Genomic DNA, 19,253 nt, shown 5'->3' on the forward strand with positions numbered 1-19,253 from the left:
TTTTATTTTTTTATTTTTATGAGTGAATGTGACAACGAAATTGATGTTACTTTGTGTACCTCATAAGAAGATGGCACAACAACACAGATGATTCACTTCCCGCGGGGCCATATTCATAATTAAAACACAAAGACTCTATCTCTATATTACACTGTGTTGCTGGAAGATAAACATGTTTACGCTTGAGGTATGTCATTTCTCCCAATAGCTATCACTTCAACTAACTGCTTTTGACAGAAAGAGCTCCCATTCCTATTACTATCACACATTTTACGCTTGAGTTAAATGTGTTGCACTAGTTGACTTTCCTAGTCTTTACAAATTCATCATGATAGCTTTTGTATACCTCTATTGCTAGATTGTAACGTTTTACTAATAGCCACCTGTGTATTAATTCATGTATCAGTTTTGCGAAATCTATTGGATGGCTTTTATATAAACAAGTCTAATTACCTGGTTGACAATAAGTCACCTAGGTTGTTGGTCTGATAGAGGCTGATGGTGCCACAGTGCTGCAAAGTGTATTAGTGGTATATCAATTTAGTGTATCAGTCAAAAAACAAATTGATTTATTGAGCGTTTTGGGCAATGAACATAACGATGAGTAAAAGGGGTTACATATGAAGTTTATATTAGGGTCAAAAATTAAACTTGAAATTGAAAATGCATGTGTTTATCTTGAATTTTGAAACTATTTTGAATTTTTCAAATGTTTATTTACTTGGGTAATCTTTAGAATTATTTATAATTGAATCTATAATGGCGTTCAAAATTTAAGAAATATTTGGTTAAATGAAATTTTTATTTGCTTGGATAATCTTTAGAATTATTTATCATTTACATGTTCACATTCATGTGTTTTGACATATGAGGTATTTTTTTCAAAATTATATTTTGGATCCTGTTCTTATGTATACAGTTTATTTTTTCCCACTTTGATATGTAGAGAGAGAAAGCATGGTTTCACATTTTAAATGTCATATTAGTGCTCTTTTTAAGGTACTATTTTGGAACTATTGTGGGCTAAATTTATCATTTCAAATTTATCTCTCACTTGGTGTGCTGTACAGCCTAAAACAGATTTTTACATTTAGGTGAGTCACTGGCATTAATTCTTGTTTTGTTTGTTTTGTATAAGTGTTACATTAGATATGTTAGATATATAGGCTGCCCCCCCCCCCCCCCCCCCCACACACACACACACACACACACAGATGTGAAACACATCCCTCACAACAAATCATGGCAGAAATCGTGGCAGAAATCGGAAGAAAGAAAAGAACAAAGCACCCTAACCCTAACCCTAAATTTTAAAAGATACAACTTGTAAAATAAAAATATAGGACCTCAGCTGTAAAAAGGCCAATTCAAAAAAATTACTAAAACGATTTAGATTTATATTTGACCTGATATAGTATTATATTTTTCAACATGAATTTTAAAGTAAAAAAGCTTTAACCCTAATGTGACTCCATAGTTACATAAAAGATGAGGATCATAATCACCAAAAACTTGTAACAATATACATACGACATATTAGAAGATTAAAAATAAATAAATAAATGAAAAATAGGGTCATGGAAGGTTGAAAACGGTGCAGTATAAAGATTGTGAGACAAGTCAACTGTATTAAATACAGTGGCATCTGATGCGGCACTACCTCAAATACGGAGTAAGTAAGTTACGGAATAAACCATAAAATGATGACGGTATATGTGACTGCATGGCTCCATAATTAATTCGTTCTAATTGTCAGGTGGGGTAATTAGCCTCTCTGACAGATGGATTGGCCCACAAGAGTTAGCAATCAGTGTTTGGCAAGTTACTTCAAAACTGTAATGCGTCATGTATTACTTATTATTACTTATTACTGTCATTTCAAAGAAATTAGCTACATTACAACATCACTGTATTCGAAATATAATGCATTACACAACTATTGCATTACTTTTATATTACTCTGACCACCATAACTGGAAATATGGATTTGCCATTCTAAATGTAGCTCATTACGTTCATTGCACATCTAGTGAAAGGTTGGCTTCGACCTAAAGACAGTCCAAATAATTTCATCTGTATTGTACAGGAAAGATACAAAAAAAAAAAAAAAAAAAAAATATATATATATATATATATATATATATATATATATATATATATATATATATATATATATATATATATATATATATATATATTTAAATATATGTTTTTTTTTTTTTTTTCTATTTTAATCCCTTTATAACTTAGCTTCAAAGCATGTGATTTAGAATATCACAATATAAGATAGAATCATATACATAGAAAGGTGGAAGAATACCTTTGTTATCACAGAGATGGTCATATTAAATATTAATAAATTGACAACTATGACAGAGACAGCAATGGAGGAGGATAGACTCAGACAGCTGCATCCAGCCAGAAAGCAGGACAAAAGGATGGAGAAGTAGAGCAGCAGACAAGTGGCAAGTAGAGCAAGAAAGAAGACAGGATAGAGGAAAATATAAAGTCATAATGTGGTTACTCTACTCAATTTTCTTTTTCATCTATATTTGTGTCAGAGTGAGAGCAATGAATTCAGGGATTTGTTTCCAAAGAGGGAGAACTGTGTTTGTTTGTTTGTTTGTTTTCCATGAAATAATTTCACTTGTGAAAATGCAAAGCGGACTACACTTTCATTTGATTTGCTAAAACAACAAATGAGCGTTCGTACAGTAGATTACGTATTAACTCATTAATAAAGCGGCTGAATAGCTGAAACAATTTGTATATTCTCCACTGTGTATTATCCTGTATCAGAAGTATCAGTTTCATTCTGAAAAATACTCCTTTTACATTTCACTCCTCTGGTATTTTTTAGAACGCAAAGTAGTAGTGTAAACTTGAAGCATGCAGTTACTTATATATTTGTATATATTAACGACATACATTTGCACACACAAATGCAGACTAGTATATTCTGTGGTGTGTGTTCTGTATCATCGTATTTGACAAAGAATGCATCTTTTTGGATTGTGGGAGGAAGCCGGACTACCAGAAGAAAACCCAAACACACAGAGTCATTCAGATTCACGATTTGCCAGAATATTTGCGTATGACGGGTCCATCAATTAAAATTGGTGAAAATGAATACTCTCAGAGCCTTTAACAACACATTCTAATTTGTGCTGATCTAAACATCTGAAATAAATTCTGGCCGTTATACTGAACCCCATCTAGACTGTATTTGACTTACTTATGGGACTTTTTGCCCTCTGTACCCCCAGGGCCTGAACCGCAGTCATGAGCCTGAATGATGAAGGTGTACTCCTTCTGCAGTTCGCAGTCCACCAGACCACGAGCCCTCAGTTGGCCCTCCCCAGATGTACCGTTCAGGACCACTGCCTCGAATGGAGCCTCCAACCCATGGATGTTGAACGCGCAGATCTCCCCTGGGGACCAGAGAGAAAATCAGTCAAGTGAAAAATGATTGTGAAGTGATATATGTGTTAAAAAGACATTTATGTCCCTTAAGAGATATTTTTAGTTTTTCATTTTTTTTTTTTTGTAAGACCCCAAACATTCAAGCCCATGCTCAGTTTTGTATTTGTTTGGTTTAAAGGAGGTCTGAAAATGGATAGTACAGAAAGAAATAAGCAGTAAAGTAATGGATGACTTAGTACAGTGGTACCTGCATGTATTTGATGTCTCTCTACAACTATTACACACCTGATTTGAATAATCAGTGGCGCTATCAGGGTTCTTAAAGAGACAATGTGTAAGATTTGAAGAAAAACAGGATAACAAGGAGGTAGTGTTTACATTTATTTCAAGAGTACTCCAAGAAAATCTCTTCAATGCTCATTTGTGTACTCCAATGCTCCTCCCGCTGTGCAGAGACGCCGGACTACCCTCTTTCACTATCTTGCCCACTCACTCACCTGGAAGCCACAAAGCTGTCATCAGGCAACATACCTACGTACATACCATATTTACAAATATACTGTAAATGCAAGAAAATATGAAGACATCAGAAAGATGATTTTTTTAAAATTCTATTTTGCTGTAAGTTTTACACTGACACCAAACTGTTGGTGCGTCCGATACACACTAACATAGAAAATAGCTGAATTTGATCCTAAAATTTAGGGGGCATCCTATACACAGGTGGATCCTATATTTGGAATTGCACTTCTAAAGTAATCACTTTAGTAAAAAGTAATTGATCAATTTGGATCTTCACCACTGTAGGACATGAAGTAATAATTTTAGTACTGGATTAACTGCAGGAATCAATTACTTAAAATACTTAACTCATTCAATCCCAAAGACATAATTCCACCTGTTTAAAAACCTAGAGTCTATAGTAAGGATATATTTTAATTAAGTAACTGGATTGAATGTCCTAGGCCCTAGACATTAAACATAATTACATTTACATAATTTTCAAGTGTCCTAAATTAGCTTCAGTACTAAAGTCCTAGTACTAGGTTACCTAAAGTAGTCAATTACTTTATTAATCATTGCAGCTTTAGTCTCAAGTCATTGCATGATTCATTCATGTATTTATGTAACAAGGCCTTAACTGCAAATCTAATCTGCCGCAAGTGTTAATTTTGGGAATGGAATTTTACAGGCTGATTCTATATTATTCCCTCAGAATTGAGTGATTCCATATTGTTGTCCTTCTACTAGGTCTCAAAAAGTAAGTTACTGATCTTAACATCTTTTTTTGTCTTGATTTCCTTTAGTGTTTCAAAAATCCAGAAATGACTTTGTGTTGTGTCCGTGATCAGCTTTTTTTTTTTTCTCCAAACTTAAAAAACTGCATGAACCTCCTCTAAAACTGATTGGTCTGATTGGTCACAATTTTTGTCAAGGCTTATCCTGTAGACGCAGAAGACAGGGAGGGCGTTTTAAAGTGTTGGTCCAACCCCCCCTGCGCCGAAGAACAGATGTTGTCACTTGGCAAATTACGAAAAAGCTTGCAAATGCTAATTGCTTTGTCGGAATTCTGATCTAAATATGTCCCCTTGTCACATTAAGCTTTGAAACAGCAAACGTATGGAGGAAATGTCTTTTTGAAGCCTGGCCATGCAAAACTAATGGATACATAGCAATGACTATGCATTTTCTCTGCAATGTATTCAATAAATTGGCAGCAATTCAGTCATTTATGTTATCACTAACACACATGAAAACTTTGCTAATAACTCAGTTGACTTTTCAGTGTAAATGTCCTCTATCCGTCTCATTCTTTGATGTGCTAATTCTCTGTCTGCGTGGCGTCAAGTCTACCCTTTGGGCATCATTATTTTCATTTAATCACATCGAAGTGAATGCCCGTCTACGCGTTATTGGCAATGTGTGCTCAGGAACGAAGCTCGAGTTCTGTTGATGTCATGTGGTGCTCAACACCTCATGGGAATCTGGCACACGTCCACACTCGAGTGTCTGTGAGGACACTGAGCTCATTATCAGCGAAGGCAGCAGTGCTTTACTGGCGATGGTGTTTGCAGAGTTGCACGACTGTGACAAAGTATTAGGGGCCACTGCACCTCCAGGCCCCAAGTTATTATCAAACCTGACAGACCGTCAATGATGAGCTGCCAGCATTGATATATACACACATGCCTAAGCTGCTTTTCTTTCTTTAAATGTCACTCTTGCAAATAAGTGCATAGATTACACAGCGACTGCAGCTGTTAACTGGCCTTAAAATGATGGGAAAGGAAAGGGATTGGAAAGGAGGAGACGGGGGAGGATGTAAAACGGCCATTGCCTCGAGCCAGATTGGATCTCTCTGTATTTTGGAGGGTGACCAAAGCAGAGGCATGGATACGCACTCCAAATGCGCCAGTTTGGCATCTTAAATTAGAGTTGTTGTTCCTTTCATCCTCCTACCACTGGAATACGTCACAGCGGCTAGAACAGAAGTCAAAATCAGATTATTGTTAGCTATGCACCAGGCTCTCCCAAGCACAATATTTAGACCGACCATTTTTAGCACATCAGTATAATTTGCAGAGGCGTTACTGTCAGCGCTTTCACAGTTGTCATGACTTCACTTTTTCCAATTTGAATTCAGCAAGCACTTATTAACAGAGCTATTAGTCATCCACAGAAGTCACCATATCCCTGTCTCATTTATTCACAAGCGCACTCGGATCCATGGATATGCAATCACTCGACAGAGATGTCAACCCTCTCTGCTGCGGCACAGAGACAGACTGTCAAACCTTGTAAACTCTGTAATGTGACAAAATTGTAAATGCTTTGCTTACGCTCTTCATGAAATTAGCCTGCCGAAAAATGAGGAGAAAACCACAGAGTAGCTGTCCGTCGTGGAAATAAGATTAAAACTCATTAAACCGGCACGCTCTTACTTAGATTGTGACACATGGTATGTTCATGAAAAAAACGTTTTTAATTAAAGGGACTCTGTTTTCCTACAGTGTTTGTGCATGCATGTGTATGTATGCGTCAGTGTTTGCCTTTAATGGTTTAGCCATGCTTGCTGACCCTAAGGTCACCTTTCCTCATCTCACTTAATTGCGTTAAAGGCTCTTCTCACAAAATTTATGATCATCTTATGGTTTTCTAATGATGTGTGTGTGTGTGGATCATGAGTGATGGCGCAAAAGATCACTCGGGCTCCATTTTCGTATATGGGAAACCTGCATCAGGCCGCAAATACTGACAGATTATGACTCTTGTAGAAAGTACACTGTGTGTGCCTTTGCCAAATACCTAAAAACTGCACACTGTTTACTATATTTTACATTGTCACACTTGGCAGACTTGTACTTGAATTTATTTTTTAACTCATTCAGTACCCGCCTATTTGATACACTTTTCAACCCAACACAGATAAAAAAGGATAAATAGATAGGTAGAATTGAATTTCTGGACTCCTACTAAAAAACAGAAAACATATAAAAACGTTTTTGGGACCGAATGAGTTTAATTGGTGGTGCAGTAGGATGCAAAAGGGGGGGGGGGGGTGGTCAGAGAGGGAGTGAAACTGGTGATTGAAATGTTTACATGCACTGGAGATAATATCAGGAATATTTACAAAATAACTTGATTAGTATTGAACAATTCATTGCCGACAGTGCTGCCATACCATTTGATGGCGGTACCTATGCCCGTGTGTGATAGGATTGAATTGTAATTAAGAAAAAAGAAATGACCAAAGAAATGACCAAATTGGCCTAGATTTCAGGCCAATACTAAATATGTACAGTATTTATGAATTCAAAATGATTTTCAGGTTAAGTTGAAATTGCATGAATTTACACATGACCTCTTATGAGCTCTATTGACATTTGTGTTTGATGCTTGTCAAAGATTTGACAAAATAACAAGGGGTTCTCACTGTTTGGTTTTAAAGTTGTAATACAAAATGTAGTCATATAGCTGCTGCTTATCTTTACTAGGATCACGGGCTTGCTGGTGCACATCCCAGCTGTCTTCGGCAGTAGGCAGGGGACACCCTGAACTTGATGTTGGCTAATCACAGGGCACACAGGGACGAGCAACCATTCACGCACCCAGTCACACCCAAGGACAATGGAATGTCCAATAGCCTTCCATGCATGTTTTTGGAGTGTTGGAGAAAACTGCAGAAAACCCACACAGGCTCGAAAGAATACGCAAACTCCAAAGAGGAAGGCTAGAGTGAGCTGGATTTGAACTCGGGACTCTGAACTGCCAGGTAGACGTGCTAACTACTCATCCACCGAGCCGCTGTACCTGTGATGTTGTCATATCAATCACAAATAATTAAAGAGACACAGTAATAGTTTGAGTTTTCATTTTTGTTAATGGAAATGGCTTCAAGGATGGCTTTTGTCCTTATATGAGTAAGGCCAGCAAGAGTTCAATGTGTTCAAATATCCCTTTAAGAGTTTATGACCCCCATTAATGCTCCCAAGGATGTTCTCTGCTCAGTTGAGTTTCACAAAGAAACAAAATCTTTTACCTCACTAGTGCTCTCTTTGACCCAGGACAGGCTTAATTAGATCATGGGCCAATAAAAAAAGAAAGTAAAGAAAGGCAGAATGAGCAATTACATGGAAGGAGGATGGAACAGAAAAATGTGTCCAGTCAAGTACCCAATTAAACAAATATAGCAGAATCAATTTTCTGTGATGAAAAAGTGTGCTCATAAGCCTGTCCCACAATGTTCCCAAATATACAGGTAATACTTAGACTTGGGCAAAGGCCACTCACCCAGATAAGAAAATCTAGGCCCTGTTTTGGTCGACTGGTGCCTGTTTGCTTGACATAAAAATGGGCGGATCTTCATTTTAGTTCCAGCACAGGTCCAGTCTATCATACCTGAGTCTGTACTGCAACTATTTTCTGGGGTTTTTCTGGGGCACAACTACAAGGACGGATGATAAAAGTACGCTAGATTTTAGAATAACTAAAAGATAGTCAGTCTACTTAGTCTATTAAGACTTGTGAGACTTTTAGTGTGATTGTGGGCAACACTATATACATTTCAGTGGTTATTAGAGCTTGTTGAAAGTTTCAAAATCTTTGTCAAATCTTTTGGCTCAATGAACCAGCGGGATGGATGAACTCTCTACAGTATGTTGCGGACAATACAGGCTGCGAAAAACAATGTCCTCGAGTGACATTTCTACTACGGTTGTTGGCAGATTGTATCTTCAGGGAGGAAGTCAAGAGGAAAACAAAAAGATGGTGGAGTGGGTGGAGAGAACGTCGGTAAGTCAAGCATGCGTATGATGGGGAATAGCCGCAGAGAAAATAGGATTGCTGTGTCGGGAAACGGCTCCAGGATAGACAAATATAATGACTTTATATTTATATCAAGGGATCTATAAAGGGAAACAGACATCAGGGTATGCGTGCAGTGATCTGCTTCCTTTCTTGTGATGACTGTTCATTCTCTGACATAATTCAATTATGCAATAATAAAAGGAATAAAAGTAGAGCAAATCGACCATTATACAGTAACTGAGTAAGTGAGTGTTCAAAATGGACACTACATGCCTCACTAAAAGGCAAGAAAATCACGGACTGTCTCGGGGCTAATCAGCAGCAATAATAACGACGTACAATGAAAAGAAAAGTTGTTTTACCAGTCTACTGACATGATGAACCACAAAAAAACAAACAAAAAAAAATGGAATTGGTCCTGATTTTCTACTACTACAAAATTTTCTGGAAGTCAGTTTTATATTTCTTGTGTAATTCTGCCAGACAATTCGGTGGCATGTGAATTTTAGGTTGATCTGACACTTAAGCTTGTTCGGACCAGGTCTAACATTGGCACGGAGTAGACAGCTGGTCTAATGCAATGTGCTTCATTCATAAGTATGTGAAGAATGGGCATCAATCCTAGCCAATGTTTTTTGGCCCAGAGCTGTGTAGAGTAACCTAGAGCAGAGTAGAGCAGGTTAGAGACTGTCAGTAGAAAGCTGGCTTAAATGTCCACTTCAAGGCACACATGTTGAGAATCTAGCACACCATGAACATGTAACATTTAACGGTAATGAAAGGAGCAGCGTGGCACGACGGTTGAGAGGTTAGCAAATCGGCCTCACGGTGCAGAGGTTGTAGGGTCACTTCCAACTCCGGCCATCCTGCGTGGAGCTTGCATGTTCTCCCCTTGCCCATGTGGGTCTGGCCCCGGGTACCCTAACCCTAACCCAGCAATGGCACAAGCCTATCACTCCCAGCTCTCTTGCAGAAACATCACACACAACACAGGATTTACTCTAATCATGAAAATGAAGCTCTGTCTTTTTTCAATCTATGTATTTCCGAAAAAAGTATGTTCTTTTAAATAGTATAGCGATACTGATATGAAACATTCCCAGCAATATGATCAGAAATTATTTTACGAATTATCCCAGATGAATCACTTTTCAATTACCTGTTCTTAGCTACTATTATACAGCGACATAATCAAATTTTGCATATACAAAGCCTGTCTTTTATTAAATCTTACTGAGCAGCCATAGTTTAGTAGTGTGAATAGGAGGGGGCCTCAGCACATAGCCATGGGGGAGGCAGTGCTAGGCAGATGGAGGAGGAGATCACAATGTTGATCTTGACAGTCTGTAGTTTCCTCCTTCAGAATTCAGACATGCATAATGTTAATGAGGAATAACCATTATCAGTCGTCATGTGATACTATCAGCATTAGAATATCTGATATTAATCACATGAAGACTTAGATGGAGACAATTAATTTGCTATTGTGAAACCTGAAGGGAGAAGAATACTATCTGCATAAGAAACACTCTCTTATCAAATATCTCTCATATAAAGCTGGTTTCAAATTATTAGATCTTTACTCTAATCTTCAGATAATAGATCATTGGAGGGCTTTCTTTTCATACATGCCATGTACAATATTTTTTTTTCTTAATTTCACTGATCCGTTCTTCATCCAAATACCATGCACCTGATGCAGCCATTGAGCTACTAACCTTTAGTATGTTTACAGACATGTACCTAATCTTTACTGAATCTCTGTTTGAATGGCTTTAACTGTAAATAGATCAAATGTGCTATTCTGGAAATAACTGCAGTTTAACACAAGACATGAGCCCCTAGCCACCCAGTACTTTGGAGGGGATTATGTTGAAAAATGCATCAATCAGTGTGATATTGTTAATGTGCTCTCATCTCAGTTAAGGTCATAAATAGCTAAATAATCACTATTCTAAGTATATAATGTCCCATAATGGTTATCTAAAGGGGTATATTGTTTGATCTTATGACATTTAGAGTTGTTAAAGATGATTTTTTTAATGATTTAATGCAAAAATTCAAAATTTTCGTAAAACATTACTTTGCAAATCAGCTGTTTGTCAATTAAATTAGCTCCTCTTCATACACTTTCACACAAATACTGAAATCGCATTTGGGTAGTGCTGTGGAGCTGCATGTAGAACCAAGGACAGTCCAGCTTTTACCATATTTTCACAACCATAAGACACATTTAAAAGTCTTAAAATATTGGCAAATTGTTGAGGCATGCATCATGCATCTTGCGGTGCATCGTGTTTGCGCCGAGTTCCAAAATCTGTAAACACTGCTGAGTGACATCAATGAGCACTCTGATTGACTAACTAAAGATATTTTCTGCCAACAAGCTGGTTGTATTAAAAAAAGGAGTACGTGATAGAAGGCAGGATGTGGAAGTGAAAGGGAGAATTGCAGAAGTGACAGAGGAGGATAAAAGAATTCCCCCAGTAGGCACTGGTATATAGCGCTGAAGTGTATGTTGCGGATAACTTTGATTTGGCTAAAAACTAAAACTTTAGAAAAACAGCACCTACCAAAAGACATGCTTTTGAGGCACAGTTTCAACTGGAAGCTATCGGCTACACGGCGCAGCATTGGAATCGAGCAGCTGCGAGAGAGTTTAAAATACACAAGTCCATGGTTCGCGAATGGAGAAATCAAGAAAATGCACTTAGCCAAGACAAAACGATCCACCTTAGTTTCCGTGGGCAAGGTTACGTGCAGTTGGAAGACCAACTTTAGCAATGGATTCATGCTTCAAGAACAGCTGTTAGAAGTGTTTCAACAGTCACCATTCAACAGTAGGCAGTAAAGCTCACAGAAGACATGAAGATTGAACATTTTCATGGGGGGCGGACTTGGTCCTTTTGTTTTGTGAAACAGCTCCATTAATCCATCTGACAACAACTAACGTGGCACAGCAAATTTTGGCGGATTATAAGGTAAAGCTGGCCATCTTCTACTCCTACTGCTGCATAAATATTGCTGAGAAAAACATCCACCCCAACGTAGACGAGGTGTCGCTCACTTTTGACATCCCAGTGAGCCACATCGCTGAAAAGAAAAAGACCAGCATGATGGCGATACGCGCAACGGGCCATGAGAAGTCGGCTTTTACTGTAGTGCTTGGTTGCCATGGTAAAGGACAAAAAAATGCCACCAATGGTGATTTTTAAAAGGAAGACTCTGCCCAAAGAAAAGTTTTCAGCCATGAGAGAGTGGCTCAATGAAGTGTACATATAAAGACCGGATGTTTTTTGCTTTTTTTCCCCCGTTGCCGTTGCTGTTGATTTGTGACTCCACTTCTCACATCTGCTGTGACAAAAACACATGCCGCAAATGAACTACGAGCTTGCCATCATTCCAGGAGGCTTGACAAAAGAACATCAACCGCTGGACATTGGTGTAAACAGAGCATTCAAAGTTGCAAGCAGCGTGGGAGAGATGGATGACAGATGGCGAATACAGCTTTACAGAGGCAGTGCTGGGCCACATTCTACACAATTTGTGACTGGATTGTGAATACCTCGGCTAACGTGTCTGCTTGCACTGTTTTTCGAGCTTTTGCCAAAGCCGGCATCGTTTCTGAGGAGCCCAACGGCAACGAGACAGACTGGGACGGTGACAAGAGGGAACCTGGCTTGTTAGTTGACGAACTTTCCCAGTTGTTCATATCAAACACAGAAGAAGAGGACTTGTGGATGATGATAAAAAAAAAAAATAACACGAGTATGTTGTAAACAGTTATTAGTACAACCAAACTCAGTTTTGCTCTATGTTTTTTTTAAAACATATGGAGTGTGTGCGCATGCTAGCACATGTTTTAGGCTAGCACTTAGTTATACAATGCGAGTTATGTGTGTGTTAAATACTGAAAACGACTGCATCTTGAAATACAGTGTGACTTTTGGCTGCGAAAATACAGTCATTATTTTATTGTGGTATGGCTTGCTGCGTTAGCATTTTGTTGTTATCATCAACTGCAGTTGTAACTGGGTGCTTTGCATTTATGTTGTAGGCTAAACTTGAGCTGCTTTTGATACATGTCAAAGTTGTTCTTGGGCCTTTTTTTTAACTCTTCATTGGACCAAGATCTCTTATATGCTCTTCCATTTTCACATTCTCCTTCTGCTTCTGAACTTGTCCTCACGCCCGAAGCAACAGCCTATCAGGTTAAGCTAAATAAAATGGCAGCCAATCAGTATCCACTGTAGAGTGTGATTGACCTTTGTTTGAAAACTAATTTAGTCACCATACAGAAAGCATAGTTTGAACAAAATTAAAAAGACAATAACTTGATTAAAAATACAACTTGTTAACTATTGATTGTGATGATTTGGTGCCGCGTGGCTCAGTGGTATAGCCGTTGCTACCCAGAGGTTATGGGTTTGATCCCTATGCGCTGTGGCATGATAAAAAAGATGTAAAATTTAATAATTTAAACAGAGAGACATTTTGGCTGTCTTTTCATTGAAATAAAGCTAAAGCAACGGTCTATAAAAAAACAGCAAAAGTTTGAGGTTAGCCTGAAGGCACTGGATAAAAAGATGCATGCTTCTTGGATTCTTTTGATGCCTAGTATTCCATTATATTGAAAAAGATAATGTGAAATCTTTCAAGCGTGCCACCGTAACTGCATACAGCAGCTATTGTTGTATTTAGAGGATGGAAAACCATCTTCCAAAGATAATGTAATCATGGGGATGTTTAATATGGGAAAGGCTGAGCAAATGTCACTCTTGTCATTTTCAATCATTTTCCACTGAGGACATTATCACACCAGCCAATTAGGATATCTCGCCCTTCAGGATCTACTCGTGCAGAGAAAATGTGTGCATGTGTCTGTTTTCACACGCCGCATGAACACTCCAAAGTAATCCCCTGAGATCATCACATGCATACTCTATAACTATATACCTTGTGTCGGTTCTATTCATTGTGAGCTGCCAGAGCAAAGCAAAACTGCTTTGGCATTGGCTTATCTGTCACTCTTTGAGTCCACAGTTACGATGGGACGAAAATCAGAGGAGAGAAGGCTGAGATGTGAAAAATGCCAACGCGGAATGATGCTCATGATCCAAGGTTGGCGTGTCAGGGCCAACACTTTCTCATTCCAGTATGTACAGTACATAAGGTCAAGGACAGAGTCACAGAACTGTATGTAATTTGGAAAACAGACCGGGCAAGTGCTTACTTGGTCTGGCAAGCACAAGTAAATCAGGAGTGGATTCATGAGGCTTAAATTTAGATTATCTTTAAAGCAGTGTTCAGGCCACGTGTAGTAATTTTGGAGCAAATCCACATCAGAGGGCTGTGAGATCAGCCTTTCCATGGGCTCATTTGAAAGGTAATGTATTATAACATTTAATGTGTTGGTTTTGAAGTGCTTGGAATCATGACAAAAAAGGATCCGATTGATTTAAAAACAAATTATTATGAAAATAATGCATTTCAAAACCAATACGCAATATATTGGAAAATGAACATCGTATTGCAAAATGCGTATTGTGTCACTTTGTATCACAATATTTCAATACATTGATATCGCCTAGTATCCTTTGTAACATTAACAAAAGAAGAAAAAGAATATAAATCAACTTTCAACTTAAATACAACTGCATCAAAGTGCCTGGTAAAAAACAAAAAATGATACCAATCCTCATGTTATTGCAATTACACTTCACATGACAAAAACAAATCCTATTCACTGGGGTCACCCCCCCCCCTCCCCCCGCCCCACTATTTGAGAAGGACTGCTTTAATCCAAGATCAGCGGCAGTGTCAAATTGGCCTACTCAATCATTGCAAATTGGATTGGGCGATATTGTCGCGTTGGCTTACATAATTTAATGCTTTCTGCAGCACGGAGGAATATTCAGAGTTGGAACTATTAAATCTTGCAATAAATCTATGATACAACTCAATAAATATTCAAATTTAGGGCTGCTATATAGTCAAGACATTTATAATAGAGTGCATTGAAGTATGCTGTGCACAGCATGTGAGGTTGTTTTATGTTTTTGCTTCATTAACTGGCCTCCCCCAGATAGGTAGATTTACTCGGGAAAACCTTATTTTTACATAAATTTACACACAAAAAAAGTTCAGAAATGTAAGTTTGGCAGAGTAATTCTGTTGTTACAATGCTCATAATCAATTCTTTCATTCTGTTGGAATTGAAGCTCGTAGGTCTACAAAGGCTTTCTCTAACAAAATTTCAAAGGTAATCTCTGATACTGTATCACCTCTGTGGGGACAAGAAAGGAATCTTCTCTTGAAATCTCACTGTGATTGTCTTTAATTATGACAAGACTATCCAATAAATCAGACACTGTCCCACAGCATTTAACTGCCCCCTTTAAAAAGTTACTCTATCTCAGAAGGATGTTCTCCCTATCTTTTCCCATTTTGACCACACTATGCAACTTTTTCCTGGCACAATCGGGACTCAAAATGCTCCTCCGCATGTTCTTGTGCCAACGTGCATCAGTGATTTTCTATTGAAATGTAATTATGTCAACCACATGTATTAAACCGAAGAGTAAAATAAGCTTTTTTTATGCTACCAGAGAATGGCATTACGGCATATGTAATGCAAGCACTCAGTTTTGCTGCCCATTCCACTCCTTACACATGGTGTAACATTGAGTGAAATGTGAAAAGTGAAATAAAGAGACCTGACAACGGCAAGAAGCATTTATACAACAGATACGTATTTTACCGATGTTTTGTTTTATGTTTATTTAGACATAGCACATGGCCTCTCAAAGACACATTAAATCAAACAAGTCTCACTATTTCAAAACGGCACCATGCTTGCTACTGTTGTAACTCAGATTCTCCTTGGCTCCACCGAAAGACTTTTGAAAAAGCAAAATGTTCTTTTCCTTACGTGTGTTCGCTTGATATTGACGTTGATAAAATACCAGAACAATCAGAAGGAGGGGGGGGCGAGAGAGAGCAAGAGAGAGAGGGAGAGAGACAGAGTTTTTCACCTCCAATAGACACGCTTGATATTGACGATGATAAAATATCAGAACAATCAGAGAGGAAGGGAGAGAGAATCTTTCATCTCCGGTAGACATCTATGAGGAAAGAGAAGAGAAGGGATTTCACTGCAAGAAGGTTTGGCGTGGGATTCTGACTCAGAGGCTCCTTGGGGACGTTTGACATGAAACCCAAAGAACAGTCTTAGCATTTATGTGTGCGAATTACCACTCACACAATTTTGAAGATGTCAAAAATAACTTGGAGTAGTAAATGGATCAAATGATACAGTAATAGTGAGGCAACTTCACATTCAAAATCTGTGTGTGTTGCATTGATTTAGAATGCATCAGAATTAAGTGTGTTGGAGCCAAGTAAAAAGAAAATCCCCAAAATTGCATTTAGAATGTGCAGCGGCATATTTACTGGTTTGGAAAACAAAAACATAGGGAACGCTTGCCAAACCTAAACTCACCTGTGAAAATCAAGAGTGAGGCCAATTCCTTATGCTGTAGACTGAAAAGATTGGTTTCAATATAACACGAAGGAATATAGAAGAGAAGCTTCTCTTTCAAGATTTTTACATTTGGATATGAGCAACAACTCTTAATTTTTTGTGATAGTTGTAAACAAATAAACAATCGAATATTAAATAAATGAATAAATAAATAGGTATATATTTGTTTAACATTTCATAAAAAAGCACACCACCAGAAGATGAAAACCACTGATTACCATGATGAAAAACATGGCGGGGCTTAAAATGTACCCCCCAAAATACAAATATGCCTAAAAAGTGCAGGAGAAATTATTAGGGACTGATAAGATGCTTACATGACTTTACAAAATGATGGCAAGCGTAAGAGGAAGAAAAGCTCGGCCTACATACACATTGTTATGTGAAGCTCAGTGAAAGTAATGTGTTGGCATGGGATTGCATTTCTTCTTCTGGAATGTCCTCATTAATCTATGTTAGTCCAAAAGCTAATATCAGTTGCCAAATTAACTCAGAAGTCAGCCAATTTCAAATAATCAAAGGAGCGATGTTGGTTTTAGACAAATCGCCAAACTTAACTTGTACTTGTACGGTATAAAGAGGAGACAGAAATGTACATGCGACCATGCTTTGGTCACCTGTTCTCCACAGTCTATCTATTGAAACAGCTCTTTATTGTTCCAACACAATTTTCACAAGATTACTTTACCTGACAATCAATGTGTTGGCAATTAGAGTCAATCTCATTAGAAACCATTATTCTGTGCTAGCCAAGGCATTCATTCATCAATATAAAATTAAACAGGCGCCACTTAGCATAGAATTAGTATCATAAGTTCATTTATAGCCGAATCAGTTCATTTGCATCCACACCGCAATCAGCACTCAAGGTTGCATGTGGGAGACTGAAGAGTATTTGAGAAAATTAATGAAAGCCTCTGCAGCAAACACAAACTAACTTTTACTGATTACCTCCCCATGATAAGTCGGTTACAAATAGAGCAAAGTCAATGAAAAAAAACTCTCACGAGTCTGACTCCATACACTTGTAACACTTCTTAAGTAACAACTGGCATATTCTGATTTTCCTGTCGACGCAAGCCTTCATAAACTTGTTTGGGAATTTGGTTAATCTCCACCCCATTCTGGGCATTCGCACCTGACACTGTAGTGGCTGAAGGTAGAATAATCTTGATGAGGCGCACGTCTATCTTTTAGTAGATCTAGTAGAACGTGATTTTGGTAAATCTGATTGAGGTGCACACAGACAGATTCAAATACAGACTCACAATTTCATTCATGCCACCTTCCGAGGAAGGCAGAAGAGAATACCACCAAATTGTTATTGGTTGTCAGTCCAACAAAACAGCTTGCAATTGGCTCAGTAATATGTAGGGCCGGACATGGGCTGGCTCACTGCAAAAAGTATCCCTTCATAAAAAAGGCCAATTATATCATGACAAAAAATGACAGTAAAAGTGCAAGAGTGCTTGAGAAATATGTGTGTAAATCTTGATCCATGGTAAAAGCAAGCCTCAGACCTAGGAACCAATGCAGTCTGTTGTAGAAGGCTTAAAAAATAAAATAAAAAAAGGATTTTCCAAATGAAATACTGTCCAGTATTATGTTTCCAATATGAACTATATGAAATGCTGTTTATAGGTTAAACATTATCATTCAGAATAAAGTAAGCATAAATGGTGCTTGAGCCTTCTGCAAACCATAATTTAATGAATATTGTGGCAATTGTTATCATTGTTAATCCAGATGCTTACAGGGCTGCCAGCAGTTGGCTGAGCCTCACGTTGACCGTCACTTGGTTAGGCTCAAAGTGACCACAACTCACTGCCTGGAAAACAGCGCTGATGGCGAGAACACTCACAGCATCTACCATGCAGGTGCATAGACTGCACTTATCACTGGCGAGCTCTGCACACACTTGCACACAAGTTGAGTCATCATTTAGAGGAGCTTATCGATCAAGTTTCTGTGATTAACACAAGAAATGGATCACGGCTGATGAATCACTTAATGTTGTGTTGGTGTGAGTGTGTGATGGCTTGTTATTGTTGTTCTGTAAGACCCCAAGGCCAGATGGATTCAAACTGATCACAGAACTTCTGTGTACTTTTAAATTTAACAGGAACACAAGAGGCATAGATACATTTCATGTTAACAGTTCCATAAAATATCCTAAGCCTCAAATAAGTTATTTTGCTCCACATTCACAGGTCCAATGACCTTAATCACCTTTTATTAACCGCCTTCTCTTACCCCAAAGGATTACACGCTCACTGTTTCCCTGCGCTCTGATGGATTGTTACCCGAGAATATAGCATTGTTGGGTTCATGTTCCGGGGAGTGAGTTAGAAAGGTCAAGTGGAACAATGAGCCAGGAATAATATATGTCATCAATTTGCACTTGATTTTCACATATCCTGACAGTTATCTGTTTTCATGGGCAGCTTTAGGGGCCTTCTTGTTGATAGAATTTATTTGCGACAGACATTGCAGTAGGCATTATTTGGTCTAATTGAATTCCAAGAGAACACACAGATGGTGAGGGAGACCACAAAAATTAATGGTCCTTTTCTCTATCTGCACGAAAACCCAAATCATTTCAAGACTTGTAAAACATCTAAAAAAAGATAAACAATGATTTACAAATTATGTTAGGCCTTACCTCTACGACAAAAATAAGGACAATTCATGTTCAAACTTGTGAACCGTATAATGTTTTTGTTTTTATAAAATATTCTTTCAATGAAGGTCATGTATGTGTGTGGGACATCCCCGCCAGGATAAATGTAATATCCTGGGTTTGTTTGCTCTGGAATTTAAGGCAGATTGTTTTCATCCATACGAAAGTCTCATTCCGGTTTGTTTTACTGAGACTTCCCGCAGTCTTCATGATGTTTTTGCAATTACCTGTTCTTCTCAGACCTGCTCTCCTCCTGTCAACCAATTAGCTATCTCCAGTCACTCGTGTCTTGTCCAGGTG

General features: G+C 38.1%; 1 protein-coding gene and 1 pseudogene across 1 annotated transcript in view; one reads left to right on the top strand and one right to left on the bottom strand.

Annotated features, from left to right (window-relative positions):
- The window catches only part of LOC148416028 (calsyntenin-2-like), a 178,714-nt gene that overhangs the window by 61,877 nt on the left and 97,584 nt on the right, over positions 1-19,253 (bottom strand). The window contains exon 3 of the mRNA XM_088427843.1: positions 3,236-3,431. Coding sequence (XP_088283969.1) covers positions 3,236-3,431 — 196 coding nt within the window. The remainder of the gene's footprint in view (positions 1-3,235; positions 3,432-19,253) is intronic.
- LOC148416029 (uncharacterized) lies at positions 11,312-12,012 on the top strand (annotated as a pseudogene).

Source organism: Hippichthys cyanospilos, chromosome 11 (assembly GCF_059441005.1).
Source record: "Hippichthys cyanospilos isolate Australia breed blue-spotted pipefish chromosome 11, RoL_Hcya_1.0, whole genome shotgun sequence".
Classification (NCBI taxonomy): domain Eukaryota; kingdom Metazoa; phylum Chordata; class Actinopteri; order Syngnathiformes; family Syngnathidae; genus Hippichthys; species Hippichthys cyanospilos.